Below are 20,438 nucleotides of genomic sequence, written 5' to 3' on the forward strand. Positions count from 1 at the left end.
GCTGAAGTGTTTAGGAATGAAGTGCATACAAAATTAGGATGGATTAATGGATAGAAAGAGGCACAAGTAGATAAACAGGTATGTGATAAAACAAATATAATAAATTGTTAGTTGTAGAGTTTAGGTGGTAGGTGTATGGTTATTCAGAGTACAATTGTACTAACTTTTCTGTGTATCTGCAAATTTTCATACATAAGTGTTGGGAAAAATCAGGTACAGGGCCTTGGAAGGCATCCTGTGCAAATAAAAGGCCCTGAAAATTCAGCTTTCTCAGTTTTACAGTAAATTCACCTATAATAATTGTGGATCTGCCAGAGTATGAATAATTCATCTACCAAGGAGAATTTTCACTGTAACTTCTACAGTAAATAGAACAAATGATTTTAAAGATGAAAACATGGCTAGGCATGGTGGCTCATGCCTGTAATCCCAGCACTTTGGGAGGACTAAGTGGGAGGATCCCTTGAGGTCAGGAGTTCCAGACCAGCCTGGGCAACACAGCAGACTCTGCCTCAAAAAAAAAAAAAAAAAAAAAGAGAGAGAGAAAAAAGAAAGTGAAAGAAAATAGTAATACCTACCAATAAGTTCTACAAAAGAATCATATTAAGTTTATATTCTTCTGCATTTTTTATTTACAGAAAAAAGACATGTTCTAGGTTTAAAAAAAATCAAGGATAAGTAAAAGATAAAAAAAAATAAGGCCAAGTGTGGTGGGTCATGCCTGTAATCCCAGCACTTTGGGAGGCCAAGATGGGAGGATCACTTGAGCCCAGAAGTTCAAGACTAGCCTAGTCAACACAGTGAAACCCTGTCTCCTAATAATAATAATAAAAATTAGCCATGATTTTATTCATCAGAGATGATTACTAGAATACAAGATCCAAATGTATTTTTATTGCTGTCTTCTCAGTGATTGAAACAATGGCTAGCACATTTGCTGTTGAATGATTTAGAATGAGTTCTGAAAAAAATGTAACTTTAGAGGCATTTAGTGTATCCTAGGCAAAGCACACACCATGAACAAAAGTATAAGAAATCTAGAATGAGACCAGGCATGATGGCTCATGTCTGTAATCCTAGCACTTTGGGAGGCTGAGGCAGGCAGATAACTTGAGGTCAGGAGCTCGAGACCAGCCTGACCAACATGGTGAAACCCCGTCTCCACTAAAAATACAAAAATTAACCAGGTGTGGTGGTGCACACCTGTAATCCCAGACACTTGGGAGGCTGAGGCAGGAGAATCACTTAAACCTGGGAAGCAGAGGTTGCAGTGAGCCAAGATCGCACCATTGCATTCCAGTCTGGGCAACAAGAGTGAAACTCTGTCTCAAAAAAAAAAAAAATCTAGAATGAAAGCACCACAAACATAGGTTTCAGTCTGGCAGGGATTAAAATCTGGCAGCTCCTATATGGACGTATTTTGTTTGTCCTATCAGCATTAAAATAATTTTTTTTTTTTTTTTTTTTTTTTGAGACTGGATCTCACTCTGTCGCTCACGCTGGAGTGCAGTGGTGCAATCATGCCTCAGTGCAACCTCCACCTCACAGGTTTAAATTATTCTCATGCCTTAGCCTCCTGAGTAACTGGGATTACAGGCATGTGGCCACCACACCCAGCTAATTTTTGTATTTTTAGTAGAAACAGGGCTTCACCATGTTGGCAAGGCTGGTCTTGAACTCCTGACCTCAGGTGATCCTCCTGCTTTGGCCTCCCAAAGTGCTGGGATTTCAGGCATGAGCCATCGTGCCCAGCCTAAAATAATGTTTAATGAGATACTAACCTTTAAAAATAAGGACATCACAGAAAAATCCAACTTTCTAGCTCTTTTGACAAAATGGAAAGCTCTGGAAATGTTGGAATCCCATTCTATGTGACAAAGTTTAGATTGGAGTTGAGCAGATGCTGTTCTTGCTCATCTGTTCACTAAAGCCCCCTCCAGGCACAAAGCATTCATTTAGGTTCCTTCCTAGGCCCTAAAAGTATTAGACTTTGCAATCTCTGGTAGGAGAACTCTGGGATCTGATTGGAAAGTCAGGTTGGAAAGTATGGTATGGGAGATATCCATAAGGCTATGGATATATGAATAGGAAGTTTGTACTTGATTCCTTGGGCAAGAGGAAGAATTGAACACTGTTTGCTCAGTTACTTCTGTTGTGTAACAAACCACCCCAAAACTTAGGGTTAAGACAACAGTAATTTATTTAGCTCCTGATTGTGTGAATGGGCAATTTGGACTGGGCTCTGCTTGAGTGGTTCTTCTGGTCTTGATTGTCCTCATTCATGTGTTAGCTGCCATGTTGCTTGGTTTAGTATGACTTCAGCTAGGAAAGCATGTTTCTGCTTCATGTGGTCTCTCATTCCCAGCATGCTCACTCAACATGTTCATGGCTGGGTAAGGTTGCAACAGACATTTAAAAGGCCTCTTGAAACCTAGGCTTGGAACTGGCACACAGTCACTTCTTCCACATTCTATTGATCAAATCAAGTCCCAATGCCAGCCCAGATTGAAATGGTGGGGAAAGAGACTTCATTTGTGGATGGGAGGAGCTACAAATTACATTGCCAAGAGGTGTGGACACCCAGAAAGATACATTTGACAAACCATCTATCAAAGTTACTGTCAGAGATATGTTTTTGGAAATATCATTTGGAGTGGGATGTATCCTGTATGACTGGAATTATTTTCTATTTGTAACAGATAAATGCTCCCACTCCTTGCACCCATAAATAACTCAATACCAAAGGATATGAGAGAGAGAGATGTCCAATTTGTGCCTCTGCCAGCTTCTTGTCCAGGGAATCCTTGGTTTAGATTTCGATACACTACTTAGTAAAGGTGGAGAGTTTCTTTAAGATTTCTGTGGATGAATGAACAGAAAATTAGACCAGAGCAGGGAGCTGAGAGCCAAGTTAGAAACACAAAGACATTTCTACATTACACAGATGCTTAGAAACTGCATTCCCCCTGGTCTGGCTGGCGCCTAAACCACCATCAGCACTCAGGCCTTTATGATATAAAGTTATCTTACTTGATCAACTTTTAAAACACAAACACCTCATAGGAAGGGGTAAACTCACATCTTAGTGTGAATTAGTCTCTGGTGTTAGATTCCTTAATACTAGGAGGACTCTAGGTTGTAAGGGAGCTTGGTAGAAGAAGAAAGAAGACAGAGGAGAGAGTGAAGTGGAGGACGGCATTGTATAAATCACTGTTGGCTTCTCATCCACCCTAAAGACCAATTTTTCAGGAAGCATCATTAAATCTGCACTTCTGCTCTGTGGTGATGAAGAGAAAATTTCCGACAGAAACTATGATGTGACTTTGATTTTTCATTCTGAAAGGTAGGGATGTGGATGAAGGGAGAGGAGAGATGACAGATGAAACCCTCTTGGGTAGTGTGAGAGGTTTTCCCGACAGACCATCTGTGAGAAGGCCTTGAAGAATAGTCCTCATGCTAGAGACTTCTATAAGTAGAGAGAACATTCTTGGAAGCTGCCTCAAAAGTCTGGACTCATGGCTCCTTCCTTCCTTCCTCCCTCCCTCTCTCCCTTCCTTCCTTCCTTCCTTCTTCCGCGTCTTCCTCTGTTGCCCAGGCTGGAGTGCAGTGGCACGATCTCAGCTCACTGCAACCTCTGCCTCTGGGGTTCAAGCAATTCTCCTGCCTCAGTTTCCTGAGTAACTGGGATTACAGGCATGTGCCATTATGCCCAGTTAATTTTTGCATTTTTTGTAGAGATGGGGTTTCATTATGTTGGCCAGGCTGGTGTTGAACTCCTGACTTCAAGTGATCTGCCCGCCTTGGTCTCCCAAAGTGCTGAGATTACAGGCATGAGAGAGCGCCCGGCCCCTTCTCTTTTTTGTCTGGGCTTTGTGGAAAGTCTGCGAGATTTAGGTCTAGGATAGGAGAGAGAGATGCTTCCAGGGAGGGAGACACTGTAAGGAAGCTATGGAGAAGCAGCTGATGATGTGGTGAGATAAAAGTCTGCGTCAAGGAAATAATCCCAAGGATGCTGAAAAAAGGAAGGAAGGCAGACAAGGAGGAATGAAAAGAGAAGAAAGATAGGCAAAAATAAAGCAAGAGAGAAGAAAAAGAAGAGAGATAGAAAGACAAAAAGACAACAAGATAATGCCTGCTGTGGTGGCGCCTGTTGTCCCAGCTACTCTAGAGACTGAGGTAGGAGGATCACTTGAGCCCAGGAGTTCGAGGATGTATAGTTCCATGATCCTGCCTGTGAATAACCACCATACTCTGGCCTGGGCAACGTAATGAGACCTCCTGTCAAAAAAAAAAAAAAAGAAAAAGAAAAGAGATAAATAGACAGATACAGACAAAAAGAAAGGAAGGAAATAGGCAGGAGGAAAGTAATCTGCCCTTCCAAACCACTTTGGATAAAACAGTGCCCTTTGGAAGCCCTTACACTATTGACATTTGGGCCAGATAGTTCTTTGCTGTGGTGGGCTGTCCTATGCATTGTAGGATGCTGAATAGCATTTTTTTTTTTTTTTTTTTTTTTTTTTTTTTTTTTGAGACGGAGTCTCGCTCTGCCGCCCATGCTGGAGTGCAGTGGCCGGATCTCGGCTCACTGCTCCACCTCCCGGGTTCACGCCATTCTCCTGCCTCAGCCTCCCGAGTAGCTGGGACTACAGGCGCCCGCCACCTCGCCCGGCTAGTTTTTTGTATTTTTTAGTAGAGACGGGGTTTCACCGTGTTAGCCAGGATGGTCTCGATCTCCTGACCTCATGATCCGCCCGTCTCGGCCTCCCAAAGTGCTGGGATTACAGGCTTGAGCCACCGCGCCCGGCCCTTTTTTTTTTTTTGAGACGGAGTCTTGCCCTGTTGCCTAGGCTGGAGTGCCATGGCGCGATCTCAGCTCACGGAAACCTCTGCCTCCCAGGTTCAAGTGATTCTCCCGCCTCAGTCTCCTGAGTAGCTAGGACTACAGGCATGCGCCAACACACCTGGCTAATTTTTGTATTTTTAGTAGAGACGAGGTTTCATCATGCTGGTCAGGGTGGTCTCGAACTCCTGACCTCAGGTGATCCACCCACCTTGGCCTCCTAAAGTGTTGGGATTACAGGCGTGAGCCACCGTGCCCAGCCAACATTTTTTTTTGAGACGGAGTCTTGCTCTGTATCCCAGACTGGAGTGCAGTGGTACAGTGGCACGATCTCGGCTCACTGCAACCTCCACCTCCCAGGTTCAAGAGATTCTCGTGCCTCAGCCTCCTGAGTAGCTGAGATTACAGGCATGTACCACCATGGCCGGCTAATTTTAGTAGAGATGAGGTTTCACCATGTTGGCCAGGCTGGTCTCAAACTCCTGACCTCAGATGATCCGCCCACCTCAACCTCCCAAAGTGCTGGGATTACAGGCATAATCCCTGCGCTCAAATCCCTCCTGAGTAGCTGGGATTACAGGCATAATCCCTGCGATCAACTGTGCTCAGCCATCATCCTTGGCCTTTATTCACTAGATGACAGTAGCACACCCCATCCTAACACTCTGGCCTTATAACAAACAAAAATGCTTTCAGACATTGCTAAATGTTCCCTGGATAAAATCACCCCTCATGGTAAACTACTGCTTTGGAGCTGGTGAAAAGGAAATCTTTCACAAATGTGAAATAAGCATGGGGCTCACGCTCTTTACATCAGAAAGAACCCTACCATCCACAGAGGGCCGCACAGAGGGATCATGGGCCCGGCACTCATCAATGATCTCCCGCAGCTCTGAAGGGCAGTCTTCACCCAGCGGCTCCTGCTGCCGCTTCACAGCCACCAGCTCATAGATCTTCTCAGAATTACAGCCTGGAAATGATAGCATGAGAGCCTCAAAAAACTACTCCGGTACTCGTACATCTCTCTGGATGCTGATGGCTGGCATCAGAACTAGGGACTCTGAGTATAGAAACAAGAGCTTCCAATGATTCCACGGACCAGCCCAGGCAGTTCCAACATTAAACAACAAATTGCCAGGGGCAGCACTGATGGGGAGTTTCTGGTCTATTGGCAGGGGACCCAACCCCAGCACTAGCCTTCACGTTCTTCACCTTCAAACGGGATCCTTCCAGTGGCGATTTCCCAGAGGACGATTCCAAAGCTAAAAGAAAACCAAGAAACAGAACAACCATAACCAGTCTGCCCTTTCCCCTGTCCCTCTAGCCACTGCCAGAAAACTCAGTGAATTTTTTGATTACTACTCAATTTCATTCAACAGAGTTGAGTTTAGGTGGTCCTTGGAGGAGTTTGATTTGGGTTTTCCTATCATGCACATCTGAGTTAGAATCTGTACCAGAACATGAATGTACCTGTATATTTCAGACTTTACATCATATCGATGATATATATTTTCCAGTTTCTGAGGTGAGATATATGCTGTAGATTTGACTCTGTCTGTCTTTTCTCTCTTAGTTTTCAAACTGATGGAAGTCTGTGTTTTCCTCAACTCAAATCCTGCAAGCTAGACAGAGAGGCAACTTAGAGACAGAAAGAAACAAGCAAGATCTTGGGTAGAGGAGTAAAGGGCAGGGATTGTTGCTACACACAATTGCCAGGGAATTGTCTTTTATCTTAGGGATTTATTTCCTGTAGTGACTTCTGTCTGTGTGGCTACTCTATTGGTTAACATTATGGGTTCAACTTAACATAGTGCAGTGACCAAAAGAAACACAAAGAGATTTCTTCTCTATAAAATGGGGTGATGACAGGGGGGATTACTTGAGATAATGGTTATAAAGCACCAGTAAGACCTGCTAAGTTGTAGTTGTTCCTAGTATGACTATGTTAAAATATAGGGGTTTCTCAGTTGAGGACTGAACTTCACTCAGTGAGAGTGGAGAGGGGTCATAGAGCCACTGCCTGGCTCACCTTTTCCCAGAGAAGCAGATGGAAAAATGGCATGGAGGCATTTCCTCTGTACTATCTGACCCAATGGGGGGTCAGCCTGATCCTTCGGCTTTGGTGTGATCAGTGTGAGTCACCCCCCAGCCCTGCGTAGTCACGTGGTGTTCTTAAAGAAACCATAGCACAATCAGTGAGAGCGTATGTTCTTGTCCCATGCACACCTGCCATTGACACCATTGGTGTGCAGAAGGCTGCCAGCCCCAAACTCAGCCAGGTACCATGTGGGCGATGTGAGAAAAGGGATAAGGCGCTTAATGGCTCATCCACCTTTCATTCATTCATTCATTCATTCATTCATTCACTTGCTCACACATTTCCTGGGCACTGACATTCTCTGACATCTAGCGCCATATGGGATACCAGAGGTGAAAGGCGGAATAGCGCATCTTATAGTCAGGCTGGATGAAGAGCGTGACAGTAGTGGACACAGTGTTTTGGGAGTACTTATGTGACCATTGCAGTGGGGGAAAGACATTTGAAAGGCAAAAAAGGCCTGTCTGCTGTTAATTGAGGGCTGTCTCTGACACTCATAAGACTGGAAGAAAGAAAACCAGCCATGGATGACAAAGAAAACTGCTAAAATTCTTTTAGCATTTGGGAATTACGGACATCGAGTTCACAAAATATTTTCCTCTTCTGTATGAAAATCTGACTTTCAGTGAACTTCTTAGCTATGTTCCCCTAAAAATCTGATAAAGGTAGACTGTCACCTATGGCCCTTAGTAATGTTGCTGATGATAAAAATAAAAATGACTGCTGATTGTTAGATAGCTTCTGGGCAGGATCAAGGGGGTAAGTGGACTACACAGTAAATAGCTGATAGGAATGCTTTGTAGCAATTTTTTCTTTTTTGCTTTTTGAGACAGGGTCTCATTCTGTTGCCCAGTCTAGGGTGCAGTGGCGTAAACATAGCTCACTGCAGCCTTGATCTCCTGGGCTCCAGCCATCCTCCTCCTGCCTCACTCTCCTGAGTAGCTGGAATTACAGGTGTGCACAACCATGACTGGCTGATTTTTAAATTTTTTGAAGAGGGGGAGGTCTCACTGTGTAGCCCAGGCTGGTCTTGAACCCCTGGGCTCAAGTGATCCTCCTGCCTTCCCTTCCAAAGTGTGGGGATTACAGGCATAAGCCACCATGCCCGGCCGTGTAGCAGCTCTTTTGTTTTGTTTTTTTTTTTTTTTTTTGGAGATGGAGTTTTGCTCTTGTTGCCCGGACTGGAGTGCAATGGTACAATCTAGGCTCACTGCAAACCTCCACTTCCCGGGTTCAAACAATTCTCCTGCCTCAGCCACCTTAGAAGCTGGGATTACAGGCATTTGCCACCGCGGCCGCTCATTTTTTGTATTTTTAGTAAGGATGGGGTTTCACTATGTTGGCCAGGCTGGTCTCAAACTCCTGACCTCAGGCGATCCACCTGCCTTTGCCTACCAAAGTGTTGGGATTACAGGCGTGAGCCATCATGCCCAGATGTGGCAGCTCTTAAAACAGCAACTGACAGGCCGGGCGCGGTGGCTCAAGCCTGTAATCCCAGCACTTTGGGAAGCTGAGACGGGCGGATCACAAGGTCAGGAGATCGAGACCATCCTGGCTAACGCAGTGAAACCCCGTCTCTACTAAAAAATACAAAAAAACTAGCTGGGCGAGGTGGCGGGCGCCTGTAGTCCCAGCTACTCGGGAGGCTGAGGCAGGAGAATGGCGTGAACCCGGGAGGCAGAGCTTGCAATGAGCTGAGATCCGGCCACTGCACTCCAGCCTGGGCGACAGAGCGAGACTCCGTCTCAAAAAAAAAAAAACAAAACAAAAAAAAAACAAAAAAAACCCAGCAACTGACATGTCCCTTGCAGAAACACTGGAAGGCCTGCCTGCAGAGTTGTTGTCAGAGATGCTGACTCCTGCAGGTCATGGGCTTCTAAGCCTGGATGACCCACACCCACCTAATGGGAGCCTCTTTCTCCAGCACCTGTGGCTCTGACAAAGTCCTGGATAACTGCGAGGACTCACCCTGGAGGGAAAGGTTTGGCGCTGCTGACACTGTGTTTTCTGCAGGACATCCTTCTAAGTAACTGAATGACAAGTGTGGCCTAGACCTGTCCTGTGAGTCTGAGTCCTTAGACCTAAGAAGATCCTCCGTTGTGTGTTGTAGAGACACAGAAGTGGTGTCCAGGCATCTAAGGGGAAATGACTTTTAGCCCATCCCTGCTAAATGGGCAGTGAGGGAAGGTAGTCATCAGAACAGGAGGCATAGATGGAGTCTGTTGTGTGGTGGACACACAGAAAGTTGAACTTAGTTCTGAAACTAAAATTGAACTAAGTTCTAAAAATAAGACAAGCCCGGGCATGGTGGCTCATGCCTGTAATCTCAGTGCTTTGGGAGGCTGAGGTGGGCAGATCACTTCAGGCCAGGAGTTCAAAACCAACCTGGCCAACACGGTGAAACCCTATCTCTACTAAAAATGCAAAAATTAGTCGGGAGTGGTGGTACTTGACTGTAATCCTGGCTACCTGGGAGGCTGAGGCAGGAGAATCGCTTGGACCTGGGAAGCAGAGGTTGCAGTGGGGCGATCTTGCTCACTGCACTCCAGCCTGGGTGACAGAAAGACTTGTCTCTAAATAAATAAATTCATAAATAAACTAAGGCAAAAATCAAGCCTTTCTGAGACATTCATGCCCCTCTCCTAGCACCAGTCATGCAGGTTTGACCCAAAGCACCCCCTGGAGGGCACACTCACCTTCACTTGATAGCCTTGAGTTACCAGGAAGTTTGAGCTTCTGATTTTTCCGTGGAGTTCAGGTTCTTCTGAATGGTGTAGCCTGACACAGCCAAAGGCAGGGAGCATTAGTGACCTTTGCCCAAACTTTCTTGGGGGGACTGACAATCATGACTGGGCTAATGAGGCTGAACAGTACCATGGGTGCCTGTCCACGGAGAGACGTGAAAAACTGGGATGCAGAGGCAAGGTTTGAGAATCGCAAGCCGCGAGTATAGAGCAGAGATGAGATTCATAGCACAAGGGGGCATGACAGCCCTTGTGAAGTGCATGCAGTCTGGCATCAGGGGTGCCTTTAGGTAGAGAAGGACAAAGGTGCCTCTGTGTTGCTTTGCCTGGGAAGTACTGGGCAGATCCGAGTGCTCAGAGGCATGGCTGGGTGGCTGGACCTTGCTGGGATCCTTCAGGTCAAAACAGAATGTGGAGCTGGGGTCCCGCTGACTTCCAGACAAGGGTTTTGGTTTCACAAAGCCCCTGGGTCCCAGGTTGGGTTGTGGTCATGGTGTCTGCCTGAGCTCAGATTCTCCCAGAAGCAGATCATGAGCCATGGTTTGCATACGAGGGATTGTATCAAGAAGATGCTCCCTTGGCCAGGCACTGTGGCTCATGCCTGTAATCCCACACTTTGGGAGACCAAGGTGGATGGATCACTTGAGGTCAGGAGTTTGAGACCAGCCTGGCCAACATGGTGAAACCCCATCTCTACTATTAATAAAACTACAAAACATTAGCTGGGCGTGGCGGCATGCGCCTGTAATCCCAGCTACTCGGGAGGCTGAGGCAGGATAATTGCTTGCACCCAGGAGCTGGAGGTTGCAGTGAGCCGAGATCATGCCACTGCACTCCAGCCTGGGCGACAAAGTGAGACTCTGTCCCAAAAAGAAACTCCCAAAGTCCCCCAAACAAACGAAAAGAAGGTGCTCCCAGGAGAAACAGTGAGGGAGTAGAGGAAGCAGGATGGGGAAAGAGAATAAATCAAGCAAGAGGTTGATTTCAGGTGAAATCCCAGGCTCAGGTGGTCTCATGGAGACCTGTGGGCACAATTACAACTCAGAGCATGTCCCATAGGAGGCAAAGGAACTGGACTTTTGCATTCACATCAGTCAGTAGTTATGGACTGTGTTGGGGAGGCCAGGGACAGATGGATATAAAACTCGTGAGCACTTTCAGCTGTCTATAAGGGTGAAAGGGCTCCAGTGCCCACAGGCAATCCTCTGAAGATTACAGCTGTTAACTTTTAGTAGCAAAGCGTGTCGAGAGGGGAATAGGTATATAGAGCTAGTAAAAAGGATCAGAGGTCATTTGGAGGGGATATTAAGAGTGTCCCCTACAACATCCTAAAATGTTTCTCGTTAAACTCACTAGTTTAGGGAGTTGAGAAGAAACAAACTTGATAATTTCAAATTAATAGCTAAGACAGTGTTTCCAAAAGTATGGGATAAGGTGGTATGCAAGATTATATAAAGGGAAAATTACTCTCCTTTCAATTTGCTCCAATCTTTTGATTACATCAAGGAGAAAGTTGGGGTTTGGTGTTTTTTGTTTGTTTGTTTGTTTGTTTGAGACAGTCTTACTCTGTTGCTGGACTGGAGTGCAGTGGCATGATCTCGGCTCACTGCAACCTCTGTCTCCCAGGTTCAAGTGATTCTCCTGCCTCAGCCTCCTGAGTAGTTGGGACTACAGGCACCTGCTACCATGCCCAGCTAATTTTTATATTTTTAGGAGAGACAAGGTTTCACCACATTGGGCAGGATCGTCTTGATCTCCTGACCTTGTGATCTACCCGCCTCAGCCTCCCAAAGTGCTAGGATTACAGGCGTGAGCTACTGCGCCCGGCCTTGGTGTTGGGTATCCTTAACACTTGTCTAACTCTGCCAGTATCTCCACTGTACAAAGAGAATGTGGGTTGGACCACAGAACTTCTGGCAGGCAGCCTCATCCAGCCAGAATTTAATTACATTGTTTTGGTTTCATTTGTGGTTACCTATTTTTGGCAAGTGATATGGTTCTCAATTTATGGCAGTAATAGAAAGTGTCCTTTTTAAAAACTTTATTTCAATTTTTTTTTTTTTTTTTTTTTTGAGATGGAGTCTTGCTTTGTCGCCCAGGCTAGAGTGCAGGGGTATATTAGTTCACTGAAACCTCCTCCTCCTGGGTTCAAGTGATTCTTGTGCTTCAAACTTCCTGAGTAGCTGGGATTACAGGCCTGTGGCACCATGCTGGGCTAATTTCTGTGTTTTTAGTAGAAACGGGGTTTCACCATGTTGGCCAGGCTGGTCTCGAACTCCTGACCTCAAGTGATCCACCCGCCTCTGCCTCTCAAAGTGCTGGGATTACCGGCATGAGCCACCGCGCCTGGCCTTTATTCAGATTTTTAAAAAGTGAGTCAATGTAATGAAAAATGTTAAGTAAATAACAGTAGTAGTAGTATAGTTAAAACCCTGCAGGTGGTTTGTGAGGGACTAACCTTTGGGGACCCTTGGGATTAAGAATCCATAGATTCCGCCGGTGAGAATAGGTAGAGTTGCCAAATAAAACACAAGACACTCCATTAAATTTGAGTTTCTGATAAGCAATTAACATACATATTCATGTACTAATATATATATATATACCCACAAATTGTATATGATATACTTGTACTAAAAAGAAATGTGACCAGGCGTGCAGCTCCAGCACTTTGGGAGGCCGAGGCAGGCAGATCACAAGGTCATGAGATCGAGACCATCCTGGCTAACACGGTGAAAACCCATCTCTACTAAAAATACAAAAAAATTAGCCAGGCGCGGTGGCTATTTTGTAGCCTGTAGTCCCAGCTGCTGAGGAGGCTGAGGCAGGAGAACGTAATGAACCCGGGAGGCGGAGCTTGCAGTAAGCCAAGATTGCACCACTGCACTCCAGCCTGGGCAACAAAGCGAGACTCCGTCTCAAAAAAAAAAAAAAGAAAGAAAAAGAAACGTGTATCCAAAATTTGGGACTGGGTGCAGTGACTCATGCCTGTAATCCCAGCACTTTGGAAAGCTGAGGCAGGAGGATTGCTTGAGCCCAGTAGTTCAAGACCAGCCTAGGCAGCATGGCAAAATCTTGTCTCTACAAAAAATATTTTTTAAAAAAATTGGCTGAGTGTAACGGTGTGCGCCTATAGTCCCAGCTACTCAGGAGGCTAAGGTGGGAGAATCCCTGAGCTCGGGAGGCTGAGTGAGCTATGATCACATCGCTGCACTCCAGCCTGGGCAAGAGAGTGAGACCCTGTCTCAAAACATAAAATAAAATAAAATAAAATTTGATATTTTTGATATTTAGTATAAGTATATACCATGCAATATTCAGGATGCACTTACACTAAAAAATGATTCATTACTTTCCTAACATTCAAATGTAACTGGATATGTTTACTTTTATGCTAAATCTGTCCACTCCAAAATTAGGGCTTATCCAACTCTATAAGTGCAGTGTGTACATCAAATTCAACCGTCAGTTCTGGGAGCTAATGTTCCCTGGGTTAAACCTCCTTCCTCCCTCCTATCTGTAATCAAAGTAAATAGCAAAACAGTGTATGGGAGGGAGACTGTCTGGGGCTTCCGGCCTGTTCTCTCACCATCTCTGAGAGTATCAGAAGTGTGGACAGACCCGTCCAACCCTTAGTGGTGCCTTTTCACCCTGTCGTACCAGTACAGGCCTTGGGCTGCCCCCAGGACTAGGACGATGCGCTTGCTGAGTGTGAGGTCTTCTTCCCTATCCAACAGCTCTCTCAGGGTCCCAAGTTCACAGTACTCCATGACGATGGAGAATTGAGGTGGAGTCACTGGTGGAAAGAAGCCAGGCACTATGAGGACCTGCCCTACTCGAAGCTTCCCCTGTCCTTAGCCCACCTCTCCCAGCCTCAGTACAGATATAGACTTGCTCTGCTGTGAGTCCCATTTCTCCCCCAATTCTCAGCCCACAATTTTGCTCCCCAGCCTCCTTGAACAGACCAAATATGCCCAGAATTCCCATCCTCTTCTCCATAATACTTGGCTTCTTGAAATTCTACCTTAAAAAAAAAAAATTGGCTGGGTGTGGTGGCTCACGCCTGTAATCACAGCACTTTGGGAAACCGAGGTCAGGAGTTTGAGATCAGCCTGGCCTACATGGTGAAACCCTGTCTCTACTAAAAATACAAAAAGTAGCTGGGTGTGGTGGCAGGTGCCTGTAATCCCAGCTACTTGGGAGGCTGAGGCGGGAGAATCGCTTGAAGCTGCGAGGCAGACGTTGCAGTGAACAGAGATCGTACCACTGTACTCCAGCCTGGGCAACAGAGCAAGACTCCGTTTCAAAAAAAAAAAAAAAAAGTTCTGCCAGGCGTGGTGACTCACGCCTGTAATCCCAGCTCTTTGGGAGGCTGAGGCGGGTGGATCACTTAAGGCCAGGAGTTTGAGACCAGACTGGCTAACGTGATGAAACCTCGTCTCTACGAAAAATGTAAAAATTAGCCAGGAGTGGTGGCACTTGCCTGTGGTTGCAGCTACTAGGGAGGCTGAGGCAGGAGAATTGCTTGAACCTAGGAGGTGGAGGTTGCAGTGAGCAGATTGCACCACTGTACTCCAGCCTGAGAGACAGAGCGAGACTCTGTCTCAAAAAAAAAAAAAAAAAAAAAAATCTTTTTCTTTTTCTTTTTTTACTTCCATCTCCTTTTCTTGGTATAATTCTAAATTTTCTTGAGCAGTTATTTGGGGAATATCTTCCTCACTCAGCTGGAAGCCCAAGAAGGCAGGAAATGTATCTGTCTTGTTCACACGGTGCTTACAAGGAGCTTCGTACATCTGTGTGGGAGGAATGAGTGGGGTGCACATGGCAGGGGCAGGTGAGGACTCAGACAAGAAGTCGACATCCCCGTTCATGGGCCTGAGTTGCAAAACTGACATATGACTGGGCCAGGCACCTCAGCGGTCCCCAAGGAGAATAAACATTGCTGAACGTTTGCCTTTATGTTTTATTTTTTAATTTTTTTTAAGACAGAGTCTAGCTCTGTCACCCAGGCTGGAGTGCAGTGGCATGATACCGGCTCACTGCAACCTCCGCCTCCCAGGTTCATGCAATTCTCCTGCCTCAGCCTCCCAAGTAGCTGGGATTACAGGCACCCACCACCACACCCAGCTAATTTTTGTATTTTTAGTAGAGACAGGGTTTCCGCACGTTGGCCAGGCTGCTCTTGAACTCCTGACCTCAGATGATGCACCTGCCTCGGCCTCCCAAAGTGCTGGGATTACAGATGTGAACCACCGTGCCCGACCTATGTTTGCCTTTAGATTGGGATTCCACACTCTGAAATCAAGTTGGCCTGAGGCTGTGGAGCAACTTCCAAAGCGGATAAGACAGGAGTTGCTCTGTCCTCTCTCTAGTCAAGATCAGCAAAACATGACCAGCAGGAGGGGTCATTCCATGAGAGAAAATGCAGTCACACTGAGGAAAAAAAAAAGAGCCTGTCACATGAGGCTCTTGGTAAAGGGGTAAGTTAATTTTTTTTTTTTTTTTTTTGAGACAGAGTCTCACTTTATTGCTCTGACTGGAGTGCAGTGGTGCGATCTCAGCTCACTGCAACCTCCGCCTCCCAGGTTCAAGCAATTCTCCTGCCTCAGCCTCCCGAGGAGCTGGGACTACAGCACGTGCCACCACACCCAGCTAATTTTTGTATTTTTAGTAGAGACGGGGTTTCACCGTGTTGGCCAGGATGGTCTCGAGCTCCTGATTTTGTGATCCACCCGCCTCGGCCTCCCAAAGTGCTGGGATTACAGGTATGAGCCACTGCACCTGGCCAGGTAAGTTAATTTTGCTTTTAGATTTGATCTACAGTAATGATGACCAAGGGTGTTTTCCTTGTTTGGGTCAGACAGCTTTATAATTTATTTTTATTTTTGTTTTTATTTTTGAGACGGAGTCTTGCTCTGTTGCCCAGGCTGGAGTGCAATGGTGCACCCTCAGCTCACTGCAATCTCCGCTTCCCAGGTTCAAGCAATTCTCCCACCTCAGCCTCCTGAGTAGCTGGGACTACTGGTGGCCGCCACCAGACCCAGCTAATTTTTGTATTTTTAGTAGAGATTGGGTTTCACCATGTTGGCCAGGCTGGTCTTGAACTCCTGACCTCATGTGACCTGCCCGTCTCGGCTTACCAAAGTGCTGGGATAATAGGTGTGAGCCACTGCACCTGGCAGCTTTATAATGTTTTAGAGCAACAAGATGTACCCCTCTTCCAGGCTGGCATCTAAACATGCACCCCCTTATTTCCCAGTGGGCTGAAAAGAGAAGATGTGGCCATGTTAGTGCAAACCAACCCTCAGCCTTCAGCTCTGCTCTCCTAAAAGAAGATGAGAACTTGCATCTTGGGTTGAAAAAAAAATTAACATTGATAATAATCACACTTTGTAGATTCTACCCTTTGTGGTGTTCTTTAAAAAAAGTGCAATACATTAAAACACAGGAGGTATATTCCAGGCCATCCAAAGCTTGACCAATCCCAGAAGCATTCCTTACCTGTTTCATCAATGCAAATCCCGAATATACGCAGGATGTTGGGAGATTCAAATTTCTTCATGGTTTTGATCTCATCGTTGAAAGTCTGCCTCACTATTCTATGAGGATAAAGGGAGAAGTCGGGATTTCAGAACTGGAAAGTTCCTTAGAGAACATTCAATGTGGTGACCCTCTGTGTATGTGGGGGTGGGGGTATCAGCATCTCCTGGGGGTAAGAACTGGTGCCAGGATGAGCTCAGCTACTGATGACAACATGTAGAACCCCTCGGGTGCCTGTGACAGCACAATTAGTCCCTTGGGGTCTGTGAGATATTAATGGGGCTTGCTAATATCTTTTCAGCAGTTAAAATAGTCTGATAGAATTGTATTTTTATGACCTACAGGGCTTTCCTAAGCAAACTAAAAAGTCAAGTATTCATTATTGTTTTTAGGCCGTAACCTGTTGTTTAGCATATACTCTGACAGATCGTGGTGTCTGTCTTTTTTTTTTTTTTAAATTGGAGACAGGGTCTTGCTCTGTCGCCCAGGCTGGAGTGCAGTGGTGCGATCTTGGCTCACTGCAGCCTCCACCTCCCAGGTTGAAGCTATTCCCATGCCTCAGCCACCTGAGTAGTTGGAACTGCAGGTGTGTGCCACCATGCTCGGCTAATTTTTGTATTTTTTTTTTTTGTAGAGACGTGGTTTCACCATGTTGGCCAGGCTGGTGTCAAACTCCTGGCCTCAAGTGATCTGCCCACCTCTGCCTCCCAAAGTGCTGGAATTACAGGTGTGAGTCACCGTGCCCAGCCTGTGATGTGTGTCTTTGATTAATAAAAATAAGGATATTTATTAAGTGAAATCTTATAACCAAAATTTCTTCCAAAACGTGGGCCTTAAAAAATATGGGCAGGTAGGCCGGGCGCGGTGGCTCAAGCCTGTAATCCCAGCACTTTGGGAGGCCGAGACGGGCGGATCACGAGGTCAGGAGATCAAGACCATCCTGGCTAACACGGCGAAACCCCGTCTCTACTAAAAAATACAAAAAACTAGCCGGGCGAGGTGGCGGGCGCCTGTAGTCCCAGCTACTCAGGAGGCTGAGGCAGGAGAAAGGTGTAAATCCGGGAGGCGGAGCTTGCAGTGAGCTGAGATCCGGCCACTGCACTCCAGCCCGGGCGACAGAGCCAGACTCCGTCTCAAAAAAAAAAAAAATATGGGCAGGTAAATTATTAAAGAGGATCACTGGAACCACCAACTCAATCCAATCTGTTCATTCATTCTGAGTCTTAGACTCAAAGGGTAAAGGAGGCTTGTCCAAGGTCTGTCAGAGAAACAGGGCAGGTTCAGAGCCTACAAAAATCAATTGTATTTCTATCTGCTAGCAATTAACAATCAAAAGATTAAATTAAAAATTGTCATTTCCAATAGCATAAAGAGAATAAAATACTTAGCAATAAATTTATAAAAGAAGTGCAAGTCTTACCCTGAAAATTTTGTACCTAAAATTTTGTACCTAAATTGTTGAAAGAATTTTGTTTTGGTTTGTTTGTTTGTTTTTGTTTGTTTGTTTGTTTTTTGAGACGGAGTCTCACTCTTGTTGCCCAGGCTGGAGTGCAATGGCAGGATCTCGGCTCACTGCAACCTCTGCCTCCCGGGTTCAAGCAATTCTTCTGCCTCAGCCTCCCGAATAGCTGGGATTACAGGCACCTGCCACCACGCCCAGCTAATTTTTGTATTTTTACTAGAGACGGGATTTCACCATGTTGGCCAGACTAGTCTCGAACTCCTGACCTCAGGTGATCCTCCTGCCTCAGCCTCCCAAAGTGCTGGGATTATAGGCATGAGTCACTGCACCTGGCAAGAAATTTTAAAAGATCTAAAGAAGTGGAAAGACATCCCATGTTCTTGAATAGGAAGACTTTGTATCATTAAGATGATAACATTTTCCAAATTGACCTACAGGTTCAATGCAATCCTTACCCAATTTGTAGTTGGCAAAAAAAAGCAAAAACGAAAACAGAAATTGACAAGATATTCCTAAAATTTGTATGGAAATGAAAGGAATTCAGGATAGCCAAGACAGTCTTGCAAAAAAAGAACAAAGCTGGAAGACTCATACTTCTTAATTTCAAACATATCACAAGGCTACAGTAATGAAGACAGTATAGTGCTATCATAAGACTAGACAAATAGATCAGTGGAATAGAATTGGGAGTCCAGAAGTAAAGTCATACAGATAAAGCCAGTTGATTTTTCACATTTTTTTTTTTTTTGGAACGCGATCTGTCACCCAGGCTAGAGTGCAGTGGTGCAATTTCTGCTCACTGCAACACCTGCCTCCTGGGTTCAAACGATTCTACTGCCTCAGCCTCCCAAGTAGCTGGGACTACAGGCACCTGCTACCACACCTGGCTAATTTTTTGTATTTTTAGTAGAGATGAGGTTTCACTATGTTAGCCAGGATGGTCTTGATCTCCTGACCTGGAGATCTGCCCGCCTTGGCCTCCCAAAGTGCTAGGATTACAGGCATGAGCCACTGCGCCCAGCCAACGCCCAGCTAATTTTTGTATTTTTAGTAGAGATGGGGTTTCACCATGTTGGGTAGGCTGGTCTCGAACTCCTGACCTCAAGTGATCCACCTGCCTCGGCCTCCCAAAGTGCTAGAATTACAAATGTGAGCTGCAGTGCCAGGCCAGCACAGTCTTTTAAACAAATGGTTCTAGGACATCTGGATATCAACATGCAGAAAAATGAAGTTGAATGACTATCTTATACAATACACCAAAATTAACTCAACATTGGAAACCTAAATATAAGAGCCAAAACTATAAACTCTTAGAAGAAAACACAGGAGGGCCAGGTGCAGTGGCTCAAGCCTCTAACCCCAGCATTTGGGGAGGCCAAGGTGGGTGGATCACTTGAGGTTAGGAGTTTCAGACCAGCCTGGCCAACATGGCAAAACCCGTCACCACTGAAAATACAAAAATTAGCTGGGCATGTTGGCGCACGCCTGTAGTCCCAGCTACTCGGGAGGCTGAGGCATGAGAATTGCTTGAACCCAGGAGGTGGAGGTTGCGGTTGAGCTGATGTCACACCACTACACTCCAGCATGAGTGAAAGAGCAAGACTCTATGTCAAACAGAACAAAATTTAAAAAACCCCCAAAACCTGTACATGAATGTACACAGAAACATTATTCATAATAATCAAAAAGTGGGAAAAATACAGGGTTCATCAACTGATCAATGGATAAATAAGATGTCCATACAACGGACTATCATTCAGCCATAAAAAAGGAATGAAGAAATGATACTTGCTACAATATAGATGAATCTTGAAAATAACATGCTAAGTGAAAGAAGCCAGACTCAACAGATCACGTATTGTATTATTCCATTTACATTAAAGATTTGGAAAAGGCAAATCTATAGAGACAGAAGGTAGGAGTGTTGCCTGGGGCTCAGGATGGTGGTGATGGGGGTGAATGAGGAATGACTACTAGTGATATATGGTTTCCCTCCTTCCCTCTCTCCCTCCCTCCCTCCCTTCCTTCCTTCCTTCCTTCCTTTCTTCTTCTTCTTCTTTTTTTTTCGTTGGAGTCTTGCTCTGTCACCCAGGCTGGAGTGCAGTGGCACGATCTCAGCTCACTGCAACCTTGGCCTCCAAGGTTCAAGTGATTCTCCTGCCTCAGCCTCCCAAGTAGCTGGGATTATAGGGTCACACCACCATGCCCCGCTAATTTTTGTATTTTTTGTAGAGACGGGGTTTCACCATGTTGGCCAGGCTGGTCTTGAACTCCTGACCTCAGGTGATCTGCCCGCCTTGGCCTCCCAAAGTGCTGGGATTACAGGTGTGAGCTACTGCACCCGGCCTGTAAATATACTTAAAGTCATTAAATTGTACATTTTAAATAGGTAAATCTTATGGTATGTAAAATGTATCTCAATAAAACTGTTAAAAATACGGTCTCAATCAAAATCTTGATCACATTTTGAGGAGTGGGATAAAACTTTCTTTGATATTTATTTAGCTAAGTCAACCTGAAAAAGAAGAATCAGGAGGAAGTTCTTTATCAGATACCAAAACTTATTGCAAAGTCACATGAAAAATACAGTAACAGTGTGTCATTGGTACAGAAACAGACAAATTGATCAGTGGGAAAGATTAGAGAGATCAGAGTCAGATCCATGTCTATATAAAAACTTAATATACAATAAATATGGTACCACAAATCAACAAGGAAAAGACAGACCACTTAATAGATGGTATAGAGAAAACT

The 20,438-nt window shown here is 45.3% G+C and overlaps 1 protein-coding gene across 5 annotated transcripts in view; it reads right to left on the reverse strand.

Moving 5' to 3' along the window:
- Window positions 1–2,182: 2,182 nt before the first annotated feature.
- MLKL (mixed lineage kinase domain like pseudokinase) overlaps window positions 2,183–20,438 on the reverse strand; it is a 29,161-nt gene continuing 10,905 nt past the window's right edge. For all 5 annotated transcript variants that reach the window (XM_073015569.1, XM_073015570.1, XM_073015568.1 and 2 more), the window contains 7 exons: window positions 16,184–16,281; window positions 13,343–13,478; window positions 9,635–9,716; window positions 6,311–6,462; window positions 6,053–6,102; window positions 5,670–5,810; window positions 2,183–2,859 (listed from right to left, as the gene is read on the reverse strand). In XM_073015569.1, coding sequence (XP_072871670.1) covers window positions 2,825–2,859; window positions 5,670–5,810; window positions 6,053–6,102; window positions 6,311–6,462; window positions 9,635–9,716; window positions 13,343–13,478; window positions 16,184–16,281 — 694 coding nt within the window. In that variant the 3' untranslated portion in view covers window positions 2,183–2,824. The remainder of the gene's footprint in view (window positions 2,860–5,669; window positions 5,811–6,052; window positions 6,103–6,310; window positions 6,463–9,634; window positions 9,717–13,342; window positions 13,479–16,183; window positions 16,282–20,438) is intronic.

This window comes from Chlorocebus sabaeus, chromosome 5 (genome assembly GCF_047675955.1).
Source record: "Chlorocebus sabaeus isolate Y175 chromosome 5, mChlSab1.0.hap1, whole genome shotgun sequence".
Taxonomy (NCBI): Eukaryota; Metazoa; Chordata; class Mammalia; order Primates; family Cercopithecidae; genus Chlorocebus; species Chlorocebus sabaeus.